The sequence below is a fragment of the Bombus pascuorum genome, chromosome 8 (genome assembly GCF_905332965.1).
Source record: "Bombus pascuorum chromosome 8, iyBomPasc1.1, whole genome shotgun sequence".
In the NCBI taxonomy this organism is placed as follows: domain Eukaryota; kingdom Metazoa; phylum Arthropoda; class Insecta; order Hymenoptera; family Apidae; genus Bombus; species Bombus pascuorum.
In genome coordinates, this window is record NC_083495.1 from 5687527 (window position 1) to 5709303 (window position 21777).

Genomic DNA, 21777 nt, shown 5'->3' on the forward strand with positions numbered 1-21777 from the left:
TGAATCGAATCTGTTCATGACAAATGTATGACAAAAATTGACTATGTCTTTCTTTCGTTACTTGTATCGTCGTTTATCGCGCTAGGCCTTAGGAGAAAATAAATATTTGTATAGAAATTTCAAAGTATTATTTTCAAGTATATTATACATGATTTATTACAAAACATGGGCGGATATTCATATCGTAAGCATCAACATATACGTACATACACGTACTCTTTATCACACCAACATCCCTATCTTTATTCGATCAAGCCTCACATCTAACACATCGATAATTTTTGTGAGTAGGAGAGAAATTCTTTGTCTCGACTATTTATATCATCCCTTATTTAATTCCTCGAAATGTTTGAACGAAATGCGTCAAAATTACACCTGTCCAATACAAATATTAAATCGGAACAAATTACAGAAGGTTACCCAGAATTTGATGCTTCAATATAACGACAATCTAACCTAACCAAAATATAATTCGTTCAATTTCGTCATTTCTTATTGGAAAAAATCCTAAAAATTCTTATAGGTATCTCGCGAGCCATTGGCTTTCATCTTTAAACAGTGTCATATTTTCGTATCTATTTTTAAAGAGGTCAATTCAACTCGAATTTAATTGAGTCGGATAATAACGTCAACGTCAGCACATATAACGAACATGTTTGCTCAACGTACACAAATATTTGCAAACCGTTTATGTTCATTCACTCTCGTTACAGTTGCGGCCCCGTTATGTATAACCCTTTTACTATCCTTCCTACAGAAGATTGTTTCAGTCAAAGTTGAACGAGAGTGAACGACAAGCAATAAATTATGTGGAAAGTACGATTACTCATCACTGTTTCAACATCTTCCTTTGAGAGCCCAGCCCTATTTCTCCTCCACTCAGTCTCACTTAACAAAGTTACTCTTTTGCTTGGTTCCTTGTTAACTACTGTATGTACTCTTTTCTCGTTTATTATTTGTCGCGATGCTCGGTAGATGGAATGCAGATCGTGGTAGAAAAATTTTCGTTTTAGGAAATCAAACCTTAAGTCATTTTTGTGCCCTAAGCCTTTAATCTTATCACCACGTGAAAAGATATTAAAGATCATTGACCGCTTTATCTTACTTCGTATCAACGATATAAATATTGGTACAGTCGTTAATGAAAGCTACAATAAATTCGGGTCCGAAGATCATTAAATCGATCAGGAAATATTCTATAGAGAGATATCGTAATTGACACTGCATTTCTTCTGTCCATCTTCATGTATGCACATCAAATATTTTTACGTAACGACACCGAAATTCTACGTGTCTATAAGAAATTAATCAACACTAATCAGTCCTTAAATTAAATCATTTATTTCTATGTTCAATGTTGTTCGTCCGTGGTGATCAATATATTCATATGAGGTTGACTGGCTTCGTTCTTCTTGCAGCAGATCTCTTGAGTTTTGTTTACCTGGACTTGTTCCATCCTCGTTTGCGGCCTTTCCCGAAGACTCCGTAACATGTAACAACGTCGATGAGGACTGTGTCTGCTATGGTAGCTGTCGTATCCGTTGCTAGTTGTGGCCGTTCGTCGAAGGGCAAAAACTGCGTGATGACCGTTAATCGGTAGCCCACATCTGCATCCAGGTAACATCCTCCGCTTGCGAAACAATCCGTGTCTTATCGTGCTACTAGCACTACACCCTGCACACATGTCATCGATCACGGCAGTTCCTTGAGCACTCTGAAACAGGACGTCAGAACCACTGGAGGTATAGGACGTCAAACATCTCTTACAGTTATTATTGCTTCCACCTGTAGACTATCCTTTTGTTTGCGCGTCGCGAACTTTTTCATCGATATTCTATGATACTACCACAGAGATTCTGAGGGATTTGTCATGGATAAAATGAGGTGATATTGATATTGAAAAATATTAAACGTCTTTTCGTGGATCAACCATAGAAATAAAATTCGAGAATTCTGATAATAAACAGAAATAATATCAAAGATATGTGTTATGCAATGAGATATTGTTCGCGAAATATTGCATTTACGAGCTTGTATCCTGTATAATAGAAAGTTAGAAAATTCACTCAAATAACTCTGTTATGGACATTATGCGGTTGCCTGCAGAGTTAGTATCAAACTCTCTGCGAACCTACGGTAGTAGTCCGATACAGCAAATACGAATAAAATCGAAATCTAATTTCGTATAAGTATTATTTAGTGTTTTTTAAAACAGATATATTATTAGTGAAATATTCATCTCCGCAGTAACTATATAGAAAACAATAATATTATGCGATTTAGTCAGAGTTTTCGACATCGAACTATGTATATCGGATTAATGTTTGTTTTCTTAATAAAGAATACGACTTTACTAGCGATCCTTGCATGGAAGCCGGCCAATTCGATTCTCATAAATAGCGTGGATAAATGCTTATACAGGATATGTCACGCGTCAGCTATAATCTCGCGGGCTTACGTAAAGAATTCATATTGGAGTTTGGTGAAATTGGGATAATCACAGTCCCATGCGCCTTCGAAAATTGCTGCTCACGTTGCTTTGTATTTATAAATTCCAATCGCAGATAGAGAAAAAAGGGAATTCCATTTATCTTTCAAAGATTACTACGACAACAGTAGTAGGTTCGCTGTATCCTATTGCGAATCTTTTTACACCGTCGTGCGGCGAATTATAATTGTAGCCTGTATCATAAAATATCAAAGGACTTTTGAGATCGTCAATCTCCGAATGAATTTTGTGACGGTTCAATATCAAATCCGCACGCGTGTTTATTGCTACAACTGTATAGCAAATGGCTAAGAATACAACATAAAAAAAACACACTCGAAACTGATTTTGATTTTTAATTTCCCCAGACTATCATAGAACCGCGTCAGGGATTGTTACAAATAATATCGAATTATATATCCTCCTGTAAGTGGCATCCTTTAGACTTAAAATGATCAATATGGTTGAATGAATTTTTCTCTTGAAAGAACAAAGTTGATTTACGATCGTGTAGGGATAAGACAAAGGAAAGACAATAAAACAGGCAAAGAGAATCACTTTGGTATATTGGAAAAATTCTCTTGCCACTTCCGTGTTGACGACATCAAAAGGGCTTCTTTAAATTGTTAAACCCGTAAATATTGGACGCAAAGGCGAACACTACTGATACTTACCCTGTGATGGGGTTTTCGACGAGTGAACCCATAGGGTCCACAGCAAAGGATCTCCGATATACTCCGGCGAAAATTACGGGTCATAACACAGTATACGACAGGATTCAATGCGCTATTCGCGTGTCCCAGAAACAGGCAATAGGAAAGAGCATCTCTCGTTGTCTTTCCCCCTATGGAACAATTTCGAGGTTTTATATACATGTCGTCAAAGTTTGATGGTTGCTGGGAATGAGTGACAAAGTAACAAGTAATTCGATAGAAAGCTGGAAGCTCATTAAAGTTAGCAACGATCGATTGTTAGCTATTATTTCTCCCACCGTAAAAAGAGACACGAATGACGATATCGTATTATTTACAAGCCCGTGGACGTTTTGTACGTTTCAGTAATGCTGGACTATTCAATTTAAAGGTGTATGGCGATAGCTGCGCTTTCATCAATGAACGATCACTCACCAACTACGCCCAGATCTATCAGTAGCATTAAGACGTTATATGGTAACCAACACAGAGCAAAGAACACCGCCAAAAGAAGCAATATCCAAGCAATTCGCCTTCTCTCACGTACCAGCCTGAAACTCTGCGAACAGAATGCAGTTGTACTCGGTCGTAAACGCGGCTAGATTTAGATCAACATCGATTCATCATCTAATCATCGACGAGAAGAGTACGAAGGTGGATAGACAACCGTTTCGACAGACCAAACAAAGTGGAAATGAAATTTTATAGCGACAGAATGCGTCTGTTCATTGAGTAAATTTAGACGCATGAAAATCATATTCATAATGAAAAGTTAACTATAATAGAATATTATAATCTCGAATCTCTAAATTTTAATAATCTCGAAAATTTCGTCGAATTCTGGTTATCTCTATATTACATTACCAACGAATGGGCTTTTTAACGAAGCAAAGTTAGATACGAGAGTGCCATATTATCGATCGACCGGATATAACTGAATTAAGTGCGTGCCAAGTCTGTGTCAGCCTTGCTATAATGCCGCTTCTGTGTGTCGTTAGATGATTTGCTCCTAAACGACAAATTCACGTTCATAAAATTAGGTATTATTGCCTACGTGATTTTCGAACTAACCTGTTGCGAGCTGGCGCTTCCTTCGACGCTGTCACAGTCAAAAGGTGGTTTTCGGGCGCACAGTGTTCGACCCATCATGGAGTAAGATAGTATTACGACGAAACCTGAAGAATAAAAACCACCAAACAAAGGAAAACCATAAAGGTCGAAGAAAGTAAGCGTGGGCAAAGTGATTACTCCCTTTTCAGAGGGATAATAAGACCGAATCGTACCATTTTGTCTTTCTCTTTCAAAATGGAAAGAGGAATGGGATGGAAATGTATGTTCAAGTTAAGTTTGTTATTAATCAAGTGGTCTTACCTGGAATCGCATAAACCAGCACAAAGCACACAGCACCGAAAAGAGGCGCCTGAATGCCCAGAGGCTTAAAATCTTCCGAACAAATGTAGAAAACAGGTGGTAAATGAGAGACACGAGAAGTATTCTGTGAAATATTCTTCGTCATTGTCCAGGATCCGTGGAAAGATATGTTGCTAAGTTCCATACTCGGACTGTGGAGGGTCATCTGGAAAGAAGATCAGGTACCATTCATCTGTTAAACTGTCTTTGGAAACGGAAATCTCCTTGATAAGATTTATTCACACCGAAGCTCCTTTTGCTCCGAATAACTTCTTCCAGCTTTTTTACCGAGAACCTTTTTTAATACGCAAAGCGCAGCTTGTTCTTAGTCGATTCTTGGAAACATATCTCTGCAAAGGTAGTAATCAGAAACAACTGTCTCCAAAGGAAAAAATGAACAGCTGTTGGATTCGATCGGAAAATCGTTTTCGGAGTAAGATTGGAAAATATAATTTGTTCATAGAATAACAAGAGATGATAAACATTGGCAATAGAAATACCTGAGAGCAGTTATTAATTCACTTAATTTCAATAACCATAGTAAAAATTAATATTCGCAGCTTTAACAAATAAATACAAAATTTTCCGAGTTATTCTTCATCGTTGGAATATTTACGAATAATTCTTTTCGGATATTAGATTATTGTTAGACGTAATACTAACCGCTCTGAGAACAGGAGCAAAGATGATTAGAGCGACCAACCAAAGAGCCACGATTACGAGAACAGTGCTTCTTCGATTGAACACTCGTCGAAATGCCATAGGACTCCTTATCGCCAAGTATCTGTCGATGCTCATCGCGGTGATGGTAAAAACCGAAGCAGCGACTGCAACACCTACGAGATAGAGTCGTCATCATCGTTTTCAATCACCATCGGCGACCGCAATAGACTCGGTCGCTTCTAATAAGACACTTAGTCTTTGTTCGGTCGGACAGAATCTCGGTTGAACGTGGGCGAGGTCGCGACGGATAGAGAGAGAAATTAAAACTGTATCCACCAAGGGGTGGTATATCGCTTGAGAAAACGTTGGACCCCAGGAAATGTGAATATACGTGTGCATTGCACTAACACACACACAAACCATAAAATCTTTTATATATGAACCAGTGTAGCCTGGAGTATACTTAGGGAGATGCGTTATATCACGACAATTTGTGGCTATAGTATCTTTTCAGGCTTGGTTTGCACCTTTTTGTGCAATCTTGCATTGCTGTGGGAAAACAAGTTGAAACAAAGTATATCTCCAAATTATCACACCATATGATGTTCGTTGATTTAAGTGAGTGACGAGGGCGAGATTCGAATTAAAGTATGTAAAATAAAACGCGACTGTAGTATCGACAGATCGCTGAAATTACCCTGAAGGTAAGAGGAAAGTTTGCACATTATTTCACCATGGGTCCATACTATAGAGACTGCTTGACTGACAGCCACAGGCATGCAAATCGTAGTCACCAAAAGGTCCGCCACTGACAAGTTGACCACGAAATAATTAGTCACGCTGAAAATAAAAAAAAATGTTCTGAATGTTAAATCTTGTTCATCTAAAATCTATTATTGGTTGAACGCCATATAAGCGAAACTGACATTGTCAATCTTAAAACCAGTATAAAGCTCGATGGTTTAATGAAACGTGCGAATCACTTTCATTGACTTTCGAGTTTTCCGTAAACACAATAAGCTTTTCGAATTCTACAGAATACTGGCTTACCGCCATTCTTCGTCTAATCGTCATCGCGATCTAGGACGAATCTCGAGCAAAAAATAAATAATTTTCAACGTAACTGCTCGCATACCGAACGTCCGTCCACCTGGAGAGTTCCTAGTAACATGTACCCTTCGCTTATTATTATCCTTGAAAGATGTAAGCATTATTGGTTAATATCAAAATTCGTATCCACGTTCACCGGGAACCTAATCCATGCTTTTGATAACGAAGAGAGAGAGGGCAATAATTTTTGTTTCACAAATAAACCGAGATATCCATGACGTTCGTTCACGCATCGTGAGTGCGAACCGATCGCTTATTTGCACGACGCTTCGCCGCTGTCGGAAGTAAGCACACATGCCTACGTGTTTCTTCGTCTACGCGCTCAAGAATGTTCAAGGTACATTCTACCGGCTATCGCGATTATTAACGCGATGCAGACGAACTCTCGATTCAATATATTTGCCAGAACCCCGTGTCCAGCGAAATATTTTATTAATTCATCGTTCGCAACCCGTAACCCGTAACCCTTTCATATCGGAGTTGACATATATCTATTAGAGAATTCAATTTACATTCAATTGTTTGTCAACGCGATGCATGCATATTACATGTTTACATTCTCACGACGCATCTACACGCTATTGGTATTCATTACGTGTCCGACCTGCATCTTCGATCATACATCTGTAATTTATGAACAATCTGTATATTATTTAATTAATTGTACACTTGTCCACAGACGTATAAAGATGTTGCAGCTAATCGCTACCTGTCTTTCGTGAAAAGTCCACAGAAAGACAGATAGTTATTGGCTAAGATACGTCTCTGCGAACAATTGGATGTCAATGTAGACTTAGCTTCCCTCTTGAAGACATTCGCGTCTTGTTCCTTTCAGAGGAACTGGGTCAAGAAGATGTGTTTATATTAAATAATGGAGAATGACAATCTAACGTTCCTTCTGGGAACTTTTCTCGCTTTTAGAGGTAATTCAATTGCTGTCGAAAGATTAAAAAAAATAACGCCACGTTGCATCTACCTTTATGTTTAGAGACTAATTTGCTTGACCCTATAACGAGCCGAAATTATAATTAACTCGATCAAAGTTGAGCCTGTTGTCTCAAAAGCAATATCCTAATTGTAGATCGACGAGGTGACGAGGTAGCAACCTCTCTAATCAACAGTCTATACATTTCAGGTTATTTCGATCGAGTCGTCGTCGCTTAATTTAGTCAAATCTTCCTTCATCTGACTTCGATAGCGCTTCACAATGATCCTGGCAAAGTTTAAATTACTTCGGAGTTACCCACTGTAGCACACACTTTTCTCAAAGGGGTTTTGAATTACACGGCGCTTAATTTGTATCCGGTTTGAATTTGTTCTAAATATACTGTTTGCAAGGTCTATACATAAAGAACTAATTTTTAACCAAGCTAACAGAGAAATAAACGATTAAATTAATGTTTCTGATCAAATGTAAAGCAAACAAATCTTTTACTAATAAAGAACCATATATACGTACCTACGCATGTAGTGGTATTTGAAAACGACCGCAATCACGAGAACGTTGGCCGTTATTGCGAGTGCTATCACAGGAACATAGAGGATGATCAACAAGTAATTAGTCTCGTTGTGAAACTTGTTGTAAAAGTACCAAAGTATATCCTCGGTGATGTCCATTCTGAAGCTTTCGTTTGAAGACACCATCGTCCCATTGTACGAGCTATTAAACTCTAGTGAAGATATCCTTGAGTCGTTGTATACATTCGTCGACATGATTTCCTCGTTTTTATAATCCAATATCAAGCTCTCTCGTATGATCTTGTGCGCGCAATGGAACACAAGCGAAAGTGATTTCTGGCTTCAATGGGCATAGAGAATATTAACCATTTATCTCGGACAGAGAAAACTGTCACGATCAATCGTGTAATTATAATTCGAGGATTTGTTTCAACTCGGCATATGTTCATGTCACGGCTAAATTTCGATCAAGTAATCTCAATTATGCGATTACAAAGGGAACTGTATCTGTTACACGAATAATTAACGAGGGAATTTGTTGTACGAGAATCACCTGCGACTATAGCTCATCCCCTGCCCCCGTTTCTGTTATTTCGTTATTCCGTTTGATCGTTTATTATATCCATCGACTCTTGCTTCGTCAGGGCAATGCGTTTCGATTATACTTGTGTATTTTGACGAATTTAGAATGGAAACTTTTATGTCGTGGATATATTTCGTGGCAAATCGAAAAGGATCGATCCGTCTGTCGCATGTAGAACAATCGCGGGAAACGCATGCAATATTTCCCGGATATTTAAAAAGTTAAGTACGTTTCTGCTGTCAATTTACGACGAGGAAACAGGGTGCGCGAGTGAACGTGGCACGAAACAACGTATCATTATCTTCGCCATTTTCTCAAAAGTATACCTGTCGATTAATCGCATAATGGTATGAGAGGATTGTTAACATCAATTTCGTTATCTATCTAACTGTGAAAATTCAACGAGGTTGTCAACATTCTCAATTATCAAATAGCTTCCAGTCAATTTATTCTCCTCGCGAAGTCTAGAATCGGCAGAATGGACTATACATAGCCAAATAATTTGATCGTAGGATGAATTCCAAGTTGAGAATAAATGCGTAAAATGTAGCTCTTTGTTTTCTCATTCCCATTGAGTCTTCTAACATTTTTTAATCAACGATATTCCGCGAGTCTTCCTTTTTTTCATAAGAATCAAGCTGTCATTAACAGGATCGCCCTGTATAGTGATCGCATATTTTTCTATAAATATATCGTGTGTAATATATACCTACACGCGTCTGAGATATACGAGCAATTTCGTATTCGTAATTCAAGTAACGACGACGTGAGGATAAGGGTAAATAAATTTCAGGGAAGTAACCGCGATACAGAATGGCTGTATTTTATAAATAAATATTTCTGCGATGGGATGCGATGATCGAGGGTGGTATTTTTGTGTATGCGATAAAACCCGTATCGACTAATTTATATACAAAACGCGAGACGAAACGTGCTAAAGATTGAAAATTGCACTAAATTTTCCAGAAACAAAACAAGTTAAATAACTGCATTCGGATATTTATAAATCTCGTCGTTGTACAAACAGCCACGGCGCGAATATTTACCGAGAGAAGTATACGTATGAATAGTTCTTACACGTTACGAGACGTTCACTTAAACCGGCAAAAGGTTTGCATTGAGTGAGACATTGAGTGTATCTGTTTAAATTACATGTATACTTTAAAGAATTCCACCATGTTCGCTTTAAATATTTACTTTTTCAAATGGAAGTAAATGCAGCTTTGCAGAGTCACTTCCTTATACGTATCAGATAGACTATCCTTTCTAACATTTTCTAATCAACGATATTCCGCGAATTCTATCAATTGTTTTTACGATTCACTATAATTAATGGGCGAGAAGATTAAACCACAATCATTAGCGGGCTGTAAACTTTTTATCTCCACTATACTTAACCCTCGTCGAATTGTTATTAACGTTCCGAATTTCTTCCTCGATTAACTCTTAACGCGTTTATACGTCGATTTTATCGTTCCGTATCTATTTTCGATGAAGCGCACAATCGAAACTTACGATCGAACTACCTTCTACCCGGCGAGAATAATACACGACATAAGTTTCGGAAGCGGGACCACGCTAAACTGAAAGGAAGAATCGCAGCTCCCGCCGGAGTTCTTGAAAGCGTTACAGACATGAACACCACTCGCGCACGAGTTCCTTTAAACGCGCCTGCGTTACGTTCATCTTCTCTCATCCTCTTCGTATCCTCTGCTTTCTGTGCACCCTGTTATTCTTCACCTATGGGATCTGAAAAAATGTCGATCCGACTTGATCCCTCAATCCATAACACTTGACAGACGAGTTTCATCGTTATCGTGTGGTAACGTTATCGTCCATCGAGAAAGGCTGTTAAAAAGCATTGCAAAACTTCTTCCTCCGTTACTTCCGTACCTCGAACAATTATTGTTCTTCTAATTTTTTTTATATTCGAATACTTTCGTTTCTAGACAAATATAGGCTTGACCCCATATTGCAAAAAGTATCGTTGAATTTTTTTCTATCCATTTTTTACTCATTTCCAGTCAACTTCTAAATTGTCATTTATCGTGTTTTATCAATCGAATGGAAAATTTGGCTTGCTGACGCAATAAACGAGTTGGTCTTCCTTTGACCGAGTTGTACAAAGTTTCACCTCAAACGAATAAATTTATCTCTTAAACTCCGTTTAAGAAGAGATAGCTATGATAAAATTATTGTCAAGTTAAAGCTAGACAGTATTTTTAAGAACGACGATGCTAACCTAGAACATCTTTTTTATTTGATCTATGCGGTAATAAAAACAAATATTATCTTTATCTATCTGTTATAGAATTTATAAAACTCAGTCGTTTTTTGTTCTTGTAAATAACAGAATTAATTTATCAAAATGATAAGGTGGCACTCAACAGATTACAAATTATCACAAATCGTTCGTAACGTGCATCTGATACACTTTTCATCTTTAGCCACTGATCCCTAACCTCTATGGAAGAAGGATACGAACTATTGAACTATTGAACGATTGAACGGTTAACTCAACGTCGAATATATCGATGAGAGGCTTGTTTCGACATTGTTAAGCAACCAGTAAATTTACTCACAAAAGATGATGCAAGTTTCACGCATATTCTGTTACGGCAAACCGATCGCCTCTATTGACATTTAGTGTCATTTGAGATCAATAGATAGATAGCGCACGAAATTAATGTTCCTTTCTTATGTTCCCTATTTCGTGCTTGTTTTTCTAACACCATTTTATTTATGCTACATGCATGTATTTTATGCTTCTCTCGCTTCTTTAACGGGCGATAGGATTATCATAGAGACACCCGCGGCACATTTCAAGTAAGGATGACTAAATAGGTCGTCACTGCTGAGAATATCTGTAAGAATGGAAATCGAAATCATTCGTTGAAGTGCTCCCACTGCTCCACTCTTTCTCAAGGGAATTTACGTGTATTAATCCACGAACTGTAAGTCTGTTCGCCAAAACTTACCGAAAGTAAAAAAGGAAGATCGACACTTATGATGCCAGCAATAGCTACAATACGGACATCCCGCAATTATAATCCGTATACGGAAATACGCCGCTGCCTCGACGCTTTCCTGTAATTATACGCATGTTAGAAAAATCAATATAAGGCACCAAAAGTAGATAAAATGAACGGAAGATGGGTATCGCCTCGTTAAGAGTGTATAACCTATGACAACAGAGTAGAAGCGCGCTATTAATTTGATGTAATTAAATATTCGAGAGAAGAAAGAGATGCTATAGGACTAAATAAAAACTATAAGAATGAAGAAAGGTCGCCAGGTTGTGTTGCTATGTTATTGGACTAAAAATGTCTGCAACTCTCGTTTGTTATAGTTGTTCGAAGAGAATACAGCGTTTCTGCTTTGAGTTGAAATATTCAAACGATTTCGCTAGAATTCAACTTACCTGCAGAAACACGCGTTTCATAGAAACGGAAGAGTACGGAGAGAAAATAAGCTGACCGAAACGATTCGCCTAAACAAATAGCCAGTTATATAGGTGTACATATATTTCGACAAAACTTTACTTTTCACGAGAATGTACCTGATTTGCTGTCATATGACACATGGTAATAATCAATATAAGCTTCCACGCGCAATCAGTCACTAACATCGATTCCCTGATCTTCCAGTGAACCGATAATTTGTGCACTTTCAACGAATAAATCCTTGATAACAAGTTGAAAAACATAGCCGTGATCCAAAGCAATAATTAAATCGCATATACAGAATTTAACATTTTGGTCGCATCTACGAGAGAGCAATGAAGCCACCATATTTGCCGGAGGTCGAACTGTTCGATCGATCGATCGGTCGGTCACTATTAACTTGTCATCTGCTAACAATGGAAAAAATGAATAAAAATAATTATTCGATCCCCTCTTTCCTCGAACATAAAGAAGGGATACGATCAAAATTTGTGTAAACAAATCATTCATGTCGCTCGAGACAGTATTGACTTGTCGATAGAGATCTGAAGCTTTCCTGTTATTAGGAAAATGATTGGAATTGTGTATCTACCAACGAAATCTTCAATTTCATAGTGGAACGTGTGTCCTAGATATTGCCTGCAGCAAGATCTGTACGGAAGAGCAAGCGTGCAGATTCGAAAAAAAACAAACGTAGGTTATGATAATCAATATCCCGTATAAAACATAATAAAATACGGATTTCGTAGAGTGCCAAGATTTTAGCCACGCACCACGAACGAGGGAAAATAGATTAAAGCAAACGGATCGACTGCAGCTGATACATAAAACGCTCGCAAATAAATAAACAACTAAAGTTTAACATTGCATATTTAAGAAAGAAATGAGAAAAATAAAATTACCTTTAGAAAACGGCATCATATTACAAAGATGACGAAACCTTTCCTCAATAAGAAACAAAATGCAAACGAATATTAGAATTTGCGTATTGACAGAAGCATCCATGACGAAATATATTATCCCACGAAACACTGGCAGTCTGAGTCCAATTCTATAAAAAGGAAATATTGCTCGATAAAACTTTACTATGTATATCTATATATATTGCTTTGCATTCGCATTTCGGCAGCTGCATCGTTCGTGTTAAAGATTTATCTGGAATACGTCAACGCGATTTGATTCCTCGACAATTTTCATCGCGTCCAGTATAAATGCCTCTTTGTTACGTACACTGAAAGTGAAAACTACACAATGTTATTAGTAATATTGTTGGAATTAAATAATTAATGTTCTCATTTTAAATGAAATATAAATTAGAATAGAATCATAACTCGTATATTGTTTGAATGCCTGATACAATTGCAAAATCTAAAAAATTAACAATTCATTGAAAAAATGGTGTTTGTTGTCCGATCATTAACTTAGACGATAAATATTCAAAACGTTTATATTCTTATGAATTAAATGTTTATATAAAATTCAAAAGAACAGCTTTCACTATAAACGCTTAAAGTTACAAAAATTCATTAATCCTTTTTAAAATATTAATCGCCATTGAAAATCATACCTGTAAGTTAAATATGCAACTATCACCCAACACGAGAAACACGAGAAACTGACCACTGTGATGTGACAGATTATTCGCAATTTATTTCTTCTTGAAGAATCGCAAATTTTTTACTTCGATCAAAATTACGTAACTGCGATAGAATAGATCAAATCTTCCAATTCCACAAAGTGATTAACGAAGCATCTATAAATAAACTCGAATAAGAAAGCATTGCTCTCGTTATTGCAATTACCAAACTCTTCGAATTCAAATCTTCATACGAGAATACATAAACGTGCAATACCACGAGACTAATTAAATACAGAATCATCGAGAATACAATGAATATTATGTTTCGAAATCTTTTCGGTTTTATATCATCCTTTGTAGCGATAAGTACAGTACATCCTAACAGCAGACCAGTACTAAAAATTGAATTTATATCGCCAACAAACACCATTTTTTCAATGAATTGTTAATTTTTTAGATTTTGCAATTGTATCAGGCATTCAAACAATATACGAGTTATGATTCTATTCTAATTTATATTTCATTTAAAATGAGAACATTAATTATTTAATTCCAACAATATTACTAATAACATTGTGTAGTTTTCACTTTCAGTGTACGTAACAAAGTTCTCATTGTATAACGTTGTAAGCAGTAAAAACGAAATATGCGTATCGAACGAGAAGTAAATACCGTTTAATGCGAAAACTCAAGAGAAGTCCCAAATTGATTCTGTGATGGTTAAAAAGACAACGCATCTATAACGATTCATATATCGTTTCGTCAAATTTGAAGAATTAAAATATGTAATGTTTTTACGCATCATTCAGATTTAGATTTGGTTGGTAATTCAAGGGAATGATAAAATCACAAACATCATAAACGTCGATTATAAGATTGGTTTAATTGGAATAATTTTTTATAGAAATTAAATTTGTTAACTTTCTAACAATAAGTAATAAATTTCTTCACTTATTTTGATCTTACGCGAACCAGGAAATTTCTTACGTACTTACATACGATGGTAATAATCATTATTAATTAAAGATCACTGGTCAATTTGATTTTTGATTACTATATAACTATTCTTATTGTAAATTGACATTTAGTACACTTTAACACAGTTCTAAGTCAAAATCTAATGCCACAGAAGTTTTAATTTAATTGTAGTTTGTAAAAAATACAAAAATTATAAAAATAATAAATTGTTGGAAGCGCCAATTTCAATAAAAATTAAAAAATTATTCAGTTTGATTATATTAGAATGGAAAAATCGTTTTTCACGACATCGGCAAAGATCGTCACCTTTCGACCAACCTTGTCAGGAGTATGTTACCGATTATACAGATATTACGTACCTTATACCTGTATATATAAGGAACTTCCGACGTGCGCGCGAGCTCATTTTTGCTTGAACTCCTGTACCGTGAGGAAAAAAAGAACTTTTACTTACTTTATCGTGTTCTGTATTTTATTTTTTATTTCATACAAAACTGTGATTTTAACATTAACTGTTTGTAAGTTTTAAATCAAACAGTACTATCTTAAAGCGATAACATTACATGTGACAGTAAAATGATAATGTGGTAATTTTCAGAAGAAATCTCCCATATCGATAGCAGCAAATATAGAGTTAAAGGTGAATTTTCACTAAGTTTGTTCATTGCACGTTACAATCAGTGTGAAAAATTTTGAGTTCTTAAATATTTGCTTCAAATCAAATATACTTCACATTTCAATTACTGCTTAAATTACTCACAAATAGAAAGTATCCTTTGCTTTCGTTGATTTTAAGAGTAATTAAGAATGGCATTGTACAATGAAGATTTTTGGAGTAATTAAGAATGGCATTGTACAATGAAAATTTTTGGAGTAATTAAGAGTGGTATCGTATAATAATGATTTTAGGAGTAATTAAGAGTGGTATCATATAATAATGATTTTTGGAGTAATTAAGAGTGGTATCGTATAATAATGATTTTAGGAGTAATTAACAATGGAATCGTGCAGTGATGATGACATAGAAAATGATCTTGAAGACCTCTATGGTGTTAGAGATGGTACACTTTTTGTGATTGATACGACACCTTCAATGTTTAAAAATGATCCAGATAATCCATATTTTTTACAATGCATTAAGGTATTACATGTTTTATAATAATATATTATATTAATACTTTTAATTTCTACTATAGTCTTTGAATATATGTTCTTTTTAAGAAATGTTATACAATATAGTTATATTAAGTTATGATTCATACATTCAAATAACAATTTGAACATTAATTTATTTTGTTATGTTTTTTTTAATTCAGCAATACAAAGAGGTTCTCAAGCGAAAATTGGTATGGGACAGACAAGATTGGGTAGGTTTAGTTTTGTTTGGAACTGAAAAATGGGATGAGGATCCTGAAACCAAACATATATTGACTCTTCAGAAATTAGGTCTACCTTCAAAAGAGAGCTTGAAAGAAATAATAAAAATAGGTAATCAATATTCTGCATATATATTACTATAAGTAAAGTAAATTACTACACTTACTATAAGGAAAGTAAAAATGCAATGATAAAGGCAATATACAAAAATAGAGCAATCGAAATACAATAATAGGTATAAATACATCCGGAGAATAGGAATGCCAGAATATCTAAGCGAAGGAAGTATAAGTCAATAGTTAATAACACAAGCAAGGTGTGGAAATTTGAAAAATTAGGATAGGTACTGGGAAAAAGAGGAAGGGAGACTGTGTGATCTGTGTGGGGGTACAACATTTAACAAGGTTGGAAGATGTAGTGAGCTGAAAACATTAGAAGTATCGTTGAAAGGCTCAAGAAATTGTAAAAAAAAAAGTAGAGAAAGTGACAGAGTATAAGCAGGCCAAAGAGAGTTTTAGAGAGCAAGAAAGGGTGCAATAAGTAGGATAATTATCAGTCAAAGTAAGTTAAAATATGAATGGAAGAGAGAGAACGAGAGTGAATGATTCAAAATCTGTAGATAAGATAATTCTATAAATATAAGTATTTGTAAATCAAGTTCAATTTTTGGTTATAAAATTTAATAAACATATATATTACATATTACTACAAGTAACAAAAAACTAAAGTAATTTTAAAGCAATTTTTGTTACTGAGGGTAAAAACCATGAAAAGATTTAGAAGAAAGATATCTTTTGTAGTATTAGATAGGAAAGAGGCAAAATTTTTATAGAAAAAATTCAGTCTTTACTATTTTGGTGCTCTAATTTTTGAAATCATTTCTTTTGTATCTTTTGTTACATCTTATACATAGATGAAGGAAACAAGTGGAAGTACTATAGGGATATTGCTTCCTCTACGGCTTATCCACTATATGATGTACTTTGGCATGCAGCACAAGCATTCTCTGCTATCCGCATAACTATGCCGATGAGAAGAGTAATTATTTTTACGTCTCGCGATAATCCTCCATGCGATGATAATGAAAAGCATAGAATAAGAGTACAAGCAACGAGTTATAGCGACATAGATCTTCAGTTATTAGTTGTTGGTTTGGGTGAAAATTGGAATCATGATTTATTCTATAAAGATTTGGAAATGCAATTTGGAAAAATCGATGCAGATGATTACGACAGAATATCTTTGAAAGATATAGTGGAACAAGTAAAATTGCCATCTAGAAATATGGCAAAGCTACCTTGGAGACTTGGAGAAAATGTGACTATAGATGTATCCCTTCGCAGTCTTTCTGTGTAAGAAATAAAGTTTTATTTACTTCTGTTATTATATTAGTTTCATTCTTTCAATTGATCCAAATTTTAATGAAGGTTGCGACAAGTTCCAAAATCCACTTTATTTTCAGCAAAACATCATATTTGAAAAAAGAAAACATAAGTAAAGAAAGCAATATTCCTTTGAGTCCACATACATATTATGTAGTGGATGAAAATGATGATATAGTATGTATTGTAATAATTTGTTACTGATATATATGATTATGATTTGATAATTTTCAATATTCTCTTGTTTGTATTATAGGAAGAAGTAAGGGATGAAGAAAGTCAACAAACATCGTTACCTATTTTAGATATAGATATTCAAAAATATCAAACATTTGGTGGTGAGAAAATAAATTTTACACCAGCAGAAGTAAGATGCTTATGTACAACACAAGAAATAGGCATTGATTTAATTTGCATAAAACACATTTCTTATCATCCTCTATATCATGTTGAAACACCATACTTTGTCATACCAGGCAAAAGTTATCGTAAAGGTACTTTCAATTATCTATTATCCATTTCTTAAAAACTTGTATATATTTGAATATCTACTAAAATTATTTTACATTCTTCATCCTAGATAACAAATTACTATTTGGTGCGTTACTCAATAAATGTGAAGCTAAAGGTTTGATGATAATATGTGCTGTTACAATCAGAAAATATTCTGGTACAAGCCTATATACTATGATACCAAATGTAAAAAGTGGGGGATTTTATTTGTATAAAATACCATTTAAAGGTTTGTCTCTTAAAATATTTTAATATCTAAATAAGAAAGAAAAGAAAGAGTATTTGAGAAGTATTTGACATTTAATTTTAATTATATTCTAGAAAATGTGCAAGACATTAGCGAATATTTCCCAGAATATATATATGATGATACTGAAAAGAAACCTCCAATTATTCCAAATGGAGTTAAATTACTAGAACAAATTATAAAAAAATTAAATATCGAATATAATCCAAAATTGTTTTCAAATCCTGAAGTACAAGATCAACATCAAATTATAGAAACCCTAGCTTTGGATTTGGAAAAACCTGAGCCTCTACCTGACGATACACGTAAGTCATATTATTAAAAATACACATATTATAATTTGTACAATGCTTTATAACATAATTTAAAATTTTATCTTAGTTCCAAAAACTGACAAGATGTATAAATTGGTAAATGGTTTATTAGACGAATATGATAAAGTATTTATGAAAGAGATAGATTATCATCTAAGTGATGATCCACCAGAGAAAAAACATAAAAAAAGTAACAAAGTAATGCAACCAAGTGATTTTTCAGAGAATAAAATTCAAGAATATTTGAGAACAGGACAGGTACATTAATGGATGCATATCAAGTTTAAATAATACCTAAATACAATTCATAATACCATTTATTTTCTTTTTAACAGATAACAACTTTTACTGTGCCACAATTAAAGCATATGTTAGAGACATTGGGATTAAAATTATCTGGTAAAAAAGATGAATTAATAAATAGGATTGAAAAACATTTTACATGAAATGTTACAAACTTTCAAGAAAAATTTGAAAATTTATTTATGAATTATTTTTATATTCGTTATAAAATTTTATTAAAGCAACTGCTATAATGATTACTTTAATTAATAAAATTATAATATATTTCACATAAAATAGAGTAATCTTTTTATTCAAGGAAAATAACTTACTTTTGAACCAGAAGAATGCTTGATATACCCAGTTTATATATAAAAACCAACCATACAGGGTTATCCATTTAACTCGGAACTCGCGCTCGTGAAGCGTAAGAATGGAACAATTTAACATATATGCTTACCACCGCAATTAAGTGCCGCTCGCCATCTATGAGCTGTTGCTAGGAATATAATTAGGCGAGTATACAAAGCGATTTAGTTGCCGTGAAGGATTTGACGTTACAATAAGTAGACGATCGCTGAAAAAACGAGCCCTGCGTTTTCGCCCAACGATTTTATGTTCCTCCGCACTACTGAAGCTTTTAGCAAATAACCGTACCCGGTTCTTTTCCCACATGTATCTTGCATTATATTTACCTAAAATCTACTTACAATGTAATTTCTTTTTATTTAGAATTGCCAAAGTTATTAGCGAGTTGCAATGAACTTGTTCACATTCTTACAAATATTTTTTTCTATTTTGTTCGATAATTTTCATTTTTAACATATTAAACATTTTCTTCTACGTCGTACTTTAAAATTTGTTAACGATCACTTTCTATGAATACAGCGAATGTAAAAATAAGGAACAAGGCAATTGAGATACAACAGGACATCTCACAAAATTCATATTTAGACAAGTCAGCTTAAAAGAATAGAAAACTAATTTAATCCTCGTATTGCAATGCTTGAGTCTGTGTGGATTAATTGGTGGAGCACCGAAGTTGTTTATGTTCGAGATGAAACTAATCGCTTAAGTGTAAACAGATTTCAAGGAAATATGATCTATTATTTATAAAAACACATTCAGATTTATCTGAGACGCTACGTTTACTCAGCATAGTAGAAACGCGTAGGATAGTCAGCTCAGTTCGTCCATGTTGATGATTCTACAAAGAGTACTCAAATATATTTAACATTACAACCAGGAAACCGCAGAGGCTCGCTAGCTTGTACGCTAACAAGAGAGGGCATAATTTACAGCACCCTCAAGTGTTTTCACTATCTTTTACTAAAATCGGGGATGACGAAAACCAGACGATCGCTACGAGCGTTCGAAGCCTCGCATTTTCTTGCATTCGGTCAACCTGACTATAAGTTCGTCTTCAAACTTATCACCTGGAAAAACTATTATTAATTCAATGTGGACTCTCGATACCATAAGGAATCAATTCTTATTCGAGGAGCGCCATGGTTGTATCTATGAGATAATCGCGACTTAATCGAGATAAGCAAACCTCGCTTATGACCGTGTAGTACCGATGCCATAACTTTCCGAGTAAAACCCTTGGTGATCCACTTGATCTCTCCTTGTAGTAGCAATTTGCCTGCGCCTTGAATTCATGTCCTAGTTCATCCATGCATCGTTCGGTACTGACAATTGAATGCAGTAGACATCGCTCCTCGGTTATAACCAAGCGTATGCAGTGCCATCTCTTCCCTCTTTGGCTACGATCTAACCGATCTAATCTATCGAACCGCGACTCATCCCGAACTGATAATCAGGGTCAGTAGTCTCCCTAAGACTACTTAAGATTACTTAAGACCACTTGCGTTCTAAGATGGACTGTGTCCGTCTTGCACAACCGAGAACATGCTTTTCCCGGTTGTATCCCAGGACGGACCGCGATTTCCCTGCACTCGAGATATTACGACACTATGGCAATCTTCCTCTGCACTTTCGGGGCGGCCTTCCTTTTCCAATGTTGCGGGCTAACACAACCCCTTCTTACCTGTTCTCCATATCGTAGCGATCGTCCGGTAAAAAGGCTCGGAAACCCGAAATGGTCCCTTGTATTTCGAATGGTTCCTTGTATTTCAGCTGCATGAGTACCAACTCCCCTACCATATATATATCCAAGCATCTCTCTCATCCTTGTTGTATCTTTACGTATTGTTCCTTTTGCAGAGTCTAATCTGGTACTACGACTCTCTGCCACGGTCAAAGCCTATAAACACCTCCCTCGGTAAATGGCAACATTCCCTGTTGTGCATTGTATTTAATGCGCCTTGTACTTTTATTACCTCAGGACTCCAGCCTCGTGGATCTCTACCAGCAATGACGATGGCAAGTGCGTGTTCGATTGTTTTATTGTACTGTTGGTACGGGCCGTTTGCTCTCAGATTACAACGGCACTCAGAACGTGCTTAGTACCTTATGAATTGCAGAATATTTTAGAATCCCGAACCGTAAAACTTGTCCCCTGCTAATTATCTTCATTGATTTGGTACCCCAAACAAATACGTCAAACTCAGGAGTATCTTCACCGTAAATCAGATTTCCTGATCCTCCACTGGTTCGGTGAACGTGAGTTTGGCACATGTCCTTAGGTCGATTATCATTGTCATCTTCTCTTCCAATCATAAATTCCGTTATGCTTCCTCATTCGTCCGTCATTTACTGGTCAATTGTTTGAATTGTAATTCGCGACTTCATATAATCTGTGGCCGCTGCTCTCCGTGTTCATTCCATCCTGTTCACGTTTACGCTACTTGGAGCTTTTTTTGCATACTCTCACAAAATATACGCAATCGAACATAGTTTATGCGTTTCTCGTACGCGATAATGGGCTTCGTTCTACCGCGCCGGAGACATGTGTTCGAGCTGCGCGTCTAGTTTACATTCTGTCTTCTCCTCAATATCAGTATGACTTTAATCCGTTGACATCTACTTGTAGAGTAGCCCCCATAATCCTTACTATTTTGTCGTCATCAATCCTATTAATTACCATACCGACTTTTAATCGAGTATTTATTCGTCCCGAAATCCTCGAAATATTGGATTTCCACAATTAATTAAATTTGTATAAACAATAGACGTAAGAAAATATGAAATTCGAACGCTTGGAACGGGCGTCTGGCCTTCATCACCCTCTGCTGTGAGAAGAAAAAACGTCAACACTTGAGGGTGCTATAAATTATTAAGCCCCTCTTTTGTACG

At 35.4% G+C, this 21777-nt stretch overlaps 3 protein-coding genes and 2 long non-coding RNA genes across 8 annotated transcripts; 2 read left to right on the forward strand and 3 right to left on the reverse strand.

The window, feature by feature from the left end:
• The first annotated feature begins 221 nt into the window (after window positions 1–221).
• On the forward strand, window positions 222–3627 carry LOC132910149 (uncharacterized). Its single transcript, XR_009658698.1, has 3 exons — window positions 222–283; window positions 1419–1617; window positions 3572–3627. It is a non-coding gene; the product is annotated as an uncharacterized LOC132910149 (long non-coding RNA).
• On the reverse strand, window positions 593–10277 carry LOC132910126 (orexin/Hypocretin receptor type 1-like). Of its 3 annotated transcripts, none has more exons than XM_060965616.1 (9): window positions 9602–10276; window positions 7823–8161; window positions 5951–6093; window positions 5254–5426; window positions 4552–4756; window positions 4252–4355; window positions 3616–3739; window positions 3163–3332; window positions 593–1714 (listed from the first exon to the last, which is right to left on the reverse strand). In XM_060965616.1, exons 2-9 carry the CDS (start codon window positions 8074–8076, stop codon window positions 1352–1354), a joined length of 1536 nt encoding a protein of 511 aa, XP_060821599.1. In that variant the 5' UTR covers window positions 8077–8161; window positions 9602–10276; the 3' UTR covers window positions 593–1351. The 3 variants fall into 3 exon arrangements, with proteins under 3 accessions (XP_060821599.1, XP_060821598.1, XP_060821600.1); XM_060965615.1 differs by having other exon boundaries at window positions 9482–10276; XM_060965617.1 differs by having other exon boundaries at window positions 1608–1736; window positions 7823–10277.
• A 278-nt stretch (window positions 10278–10555) lies between these two features.
• Window positions 10556–14365, reverse strand: LOC132909475 (gustatory receptor 68a-like). Its single transcript, XM_060964330.1, is given in 9 exon segments — window positions 10556–11268; window positions 11383–11448; window positions 11450–11491; window positions 11826–11894; window positions 11964–12212; window positions 12621–12664; window positions 12750–12898; window positions 13415–13517; window positions 13520–14365. Coding segments are annotated over 9 exon segments (1101 nt in total). The 5' UTR covers window positions 13857–14365; the 3' UTR covers window positions 10556–11226.
• Window positions 14366–14858: 493 nt separating this feature from the next.
• Window positions 14859–18816, forward strand: LOC132910122 (X-ray repair cross-complementing protein 6-like). 2 transcript variants are annotated; one of them, XM_060965609.1, is made up of 10 exons: window positions 14859–15044; window positions 15390–15545; window positions 15721–15892; window positions 16695–17133; window positions 17244–17340; window positions 17420–17657; window positions 17744–17905; window positions 17998–18228; window positions 18305–18495; window positions 18573–18816. In XM_060965609.1, the coding sequence occupies exons 2-10, from the start codon at window positions 15402–15404 to the stop codon at window positions 18681–18683; spliced, it is 1785 nt and encodes a 594-aa protein (XP_060821592.1). In that variant the 5' UTR covers window positions 14859–15044; window positions 15390–15401; the 3' UTR covers window positions 18684–18816. The 2 variants fall into 2 exon arrangements, with proteins under 2 accessions (XP_060821592.1, XP_060821591.1); XM_060965608.1 differs by lacking the exon at window positions 14859–15044 and having other exon boundaries at window positions 15051–15545.
• A 632-nt stretch (window positions 18817–19448) lies between these two features.
• Window positions 19449–21269, reverse strand: LOC132910147 (uncharacterized). The gene is made up of 2 exons (XR_009658695.1): window positions 19850–21269; window positions 19449–19726 (listed from the first exon to the last, which is right to left on the reverse strand). It is a non-coding gene; the product is annotated as an uncharacterized LOC132910147 (long non-coding RNA).
• Window positions 21270–21777: the final 508 nt, after the last annotated feature.

Excerpts from the sequence above, each read along its gene's own strand:
- LOC132910126 (XM_060965616.1), bottom strand. The coding sequence starts at position 8,076 with ATGTCGACGAATGTATACAACGACTCAAGGATATCTTCACTAGAGTTT. Across the intron at positions 4,356-4,551 it reads GCTGGTTTATGCGATTCCAG|GTTTCGTCGTAATACTATCT; the intron begins GTAAGACCACTT and ends TTTATTCTTCAG. Across the intron at positions 3,333-3,615 it reads GATAGATCTGGGCGTAGTTG|GGGGAAAGACAACGAGAGAT; the intron begins GTGAGTGATCGT and ends ATTGTTCCATAG.
- LOC132910122 (XM_060965609.1), top strand. The coding sequence starts at position 15,402 with ATGGAATCGTGCAGTGATGATGACATAGAAAATGATCTTGAAGACCTC. Across the intron at positions 15,546-15,720 it reads ATTTTTTACAATGCATTAAG|CAATACAAAGAGGTTCTCAA; the intron begins GTATTACATGTT and ends TTTTTAATTCAG. Across the intron at positions 17,658-17,743 it reads AGGCAAAAGTTATCGTAAAG|ATAACAAATTACTATTTGGT; the intron begins GTACTTTCAATT and ends TCTTCATCCTAG.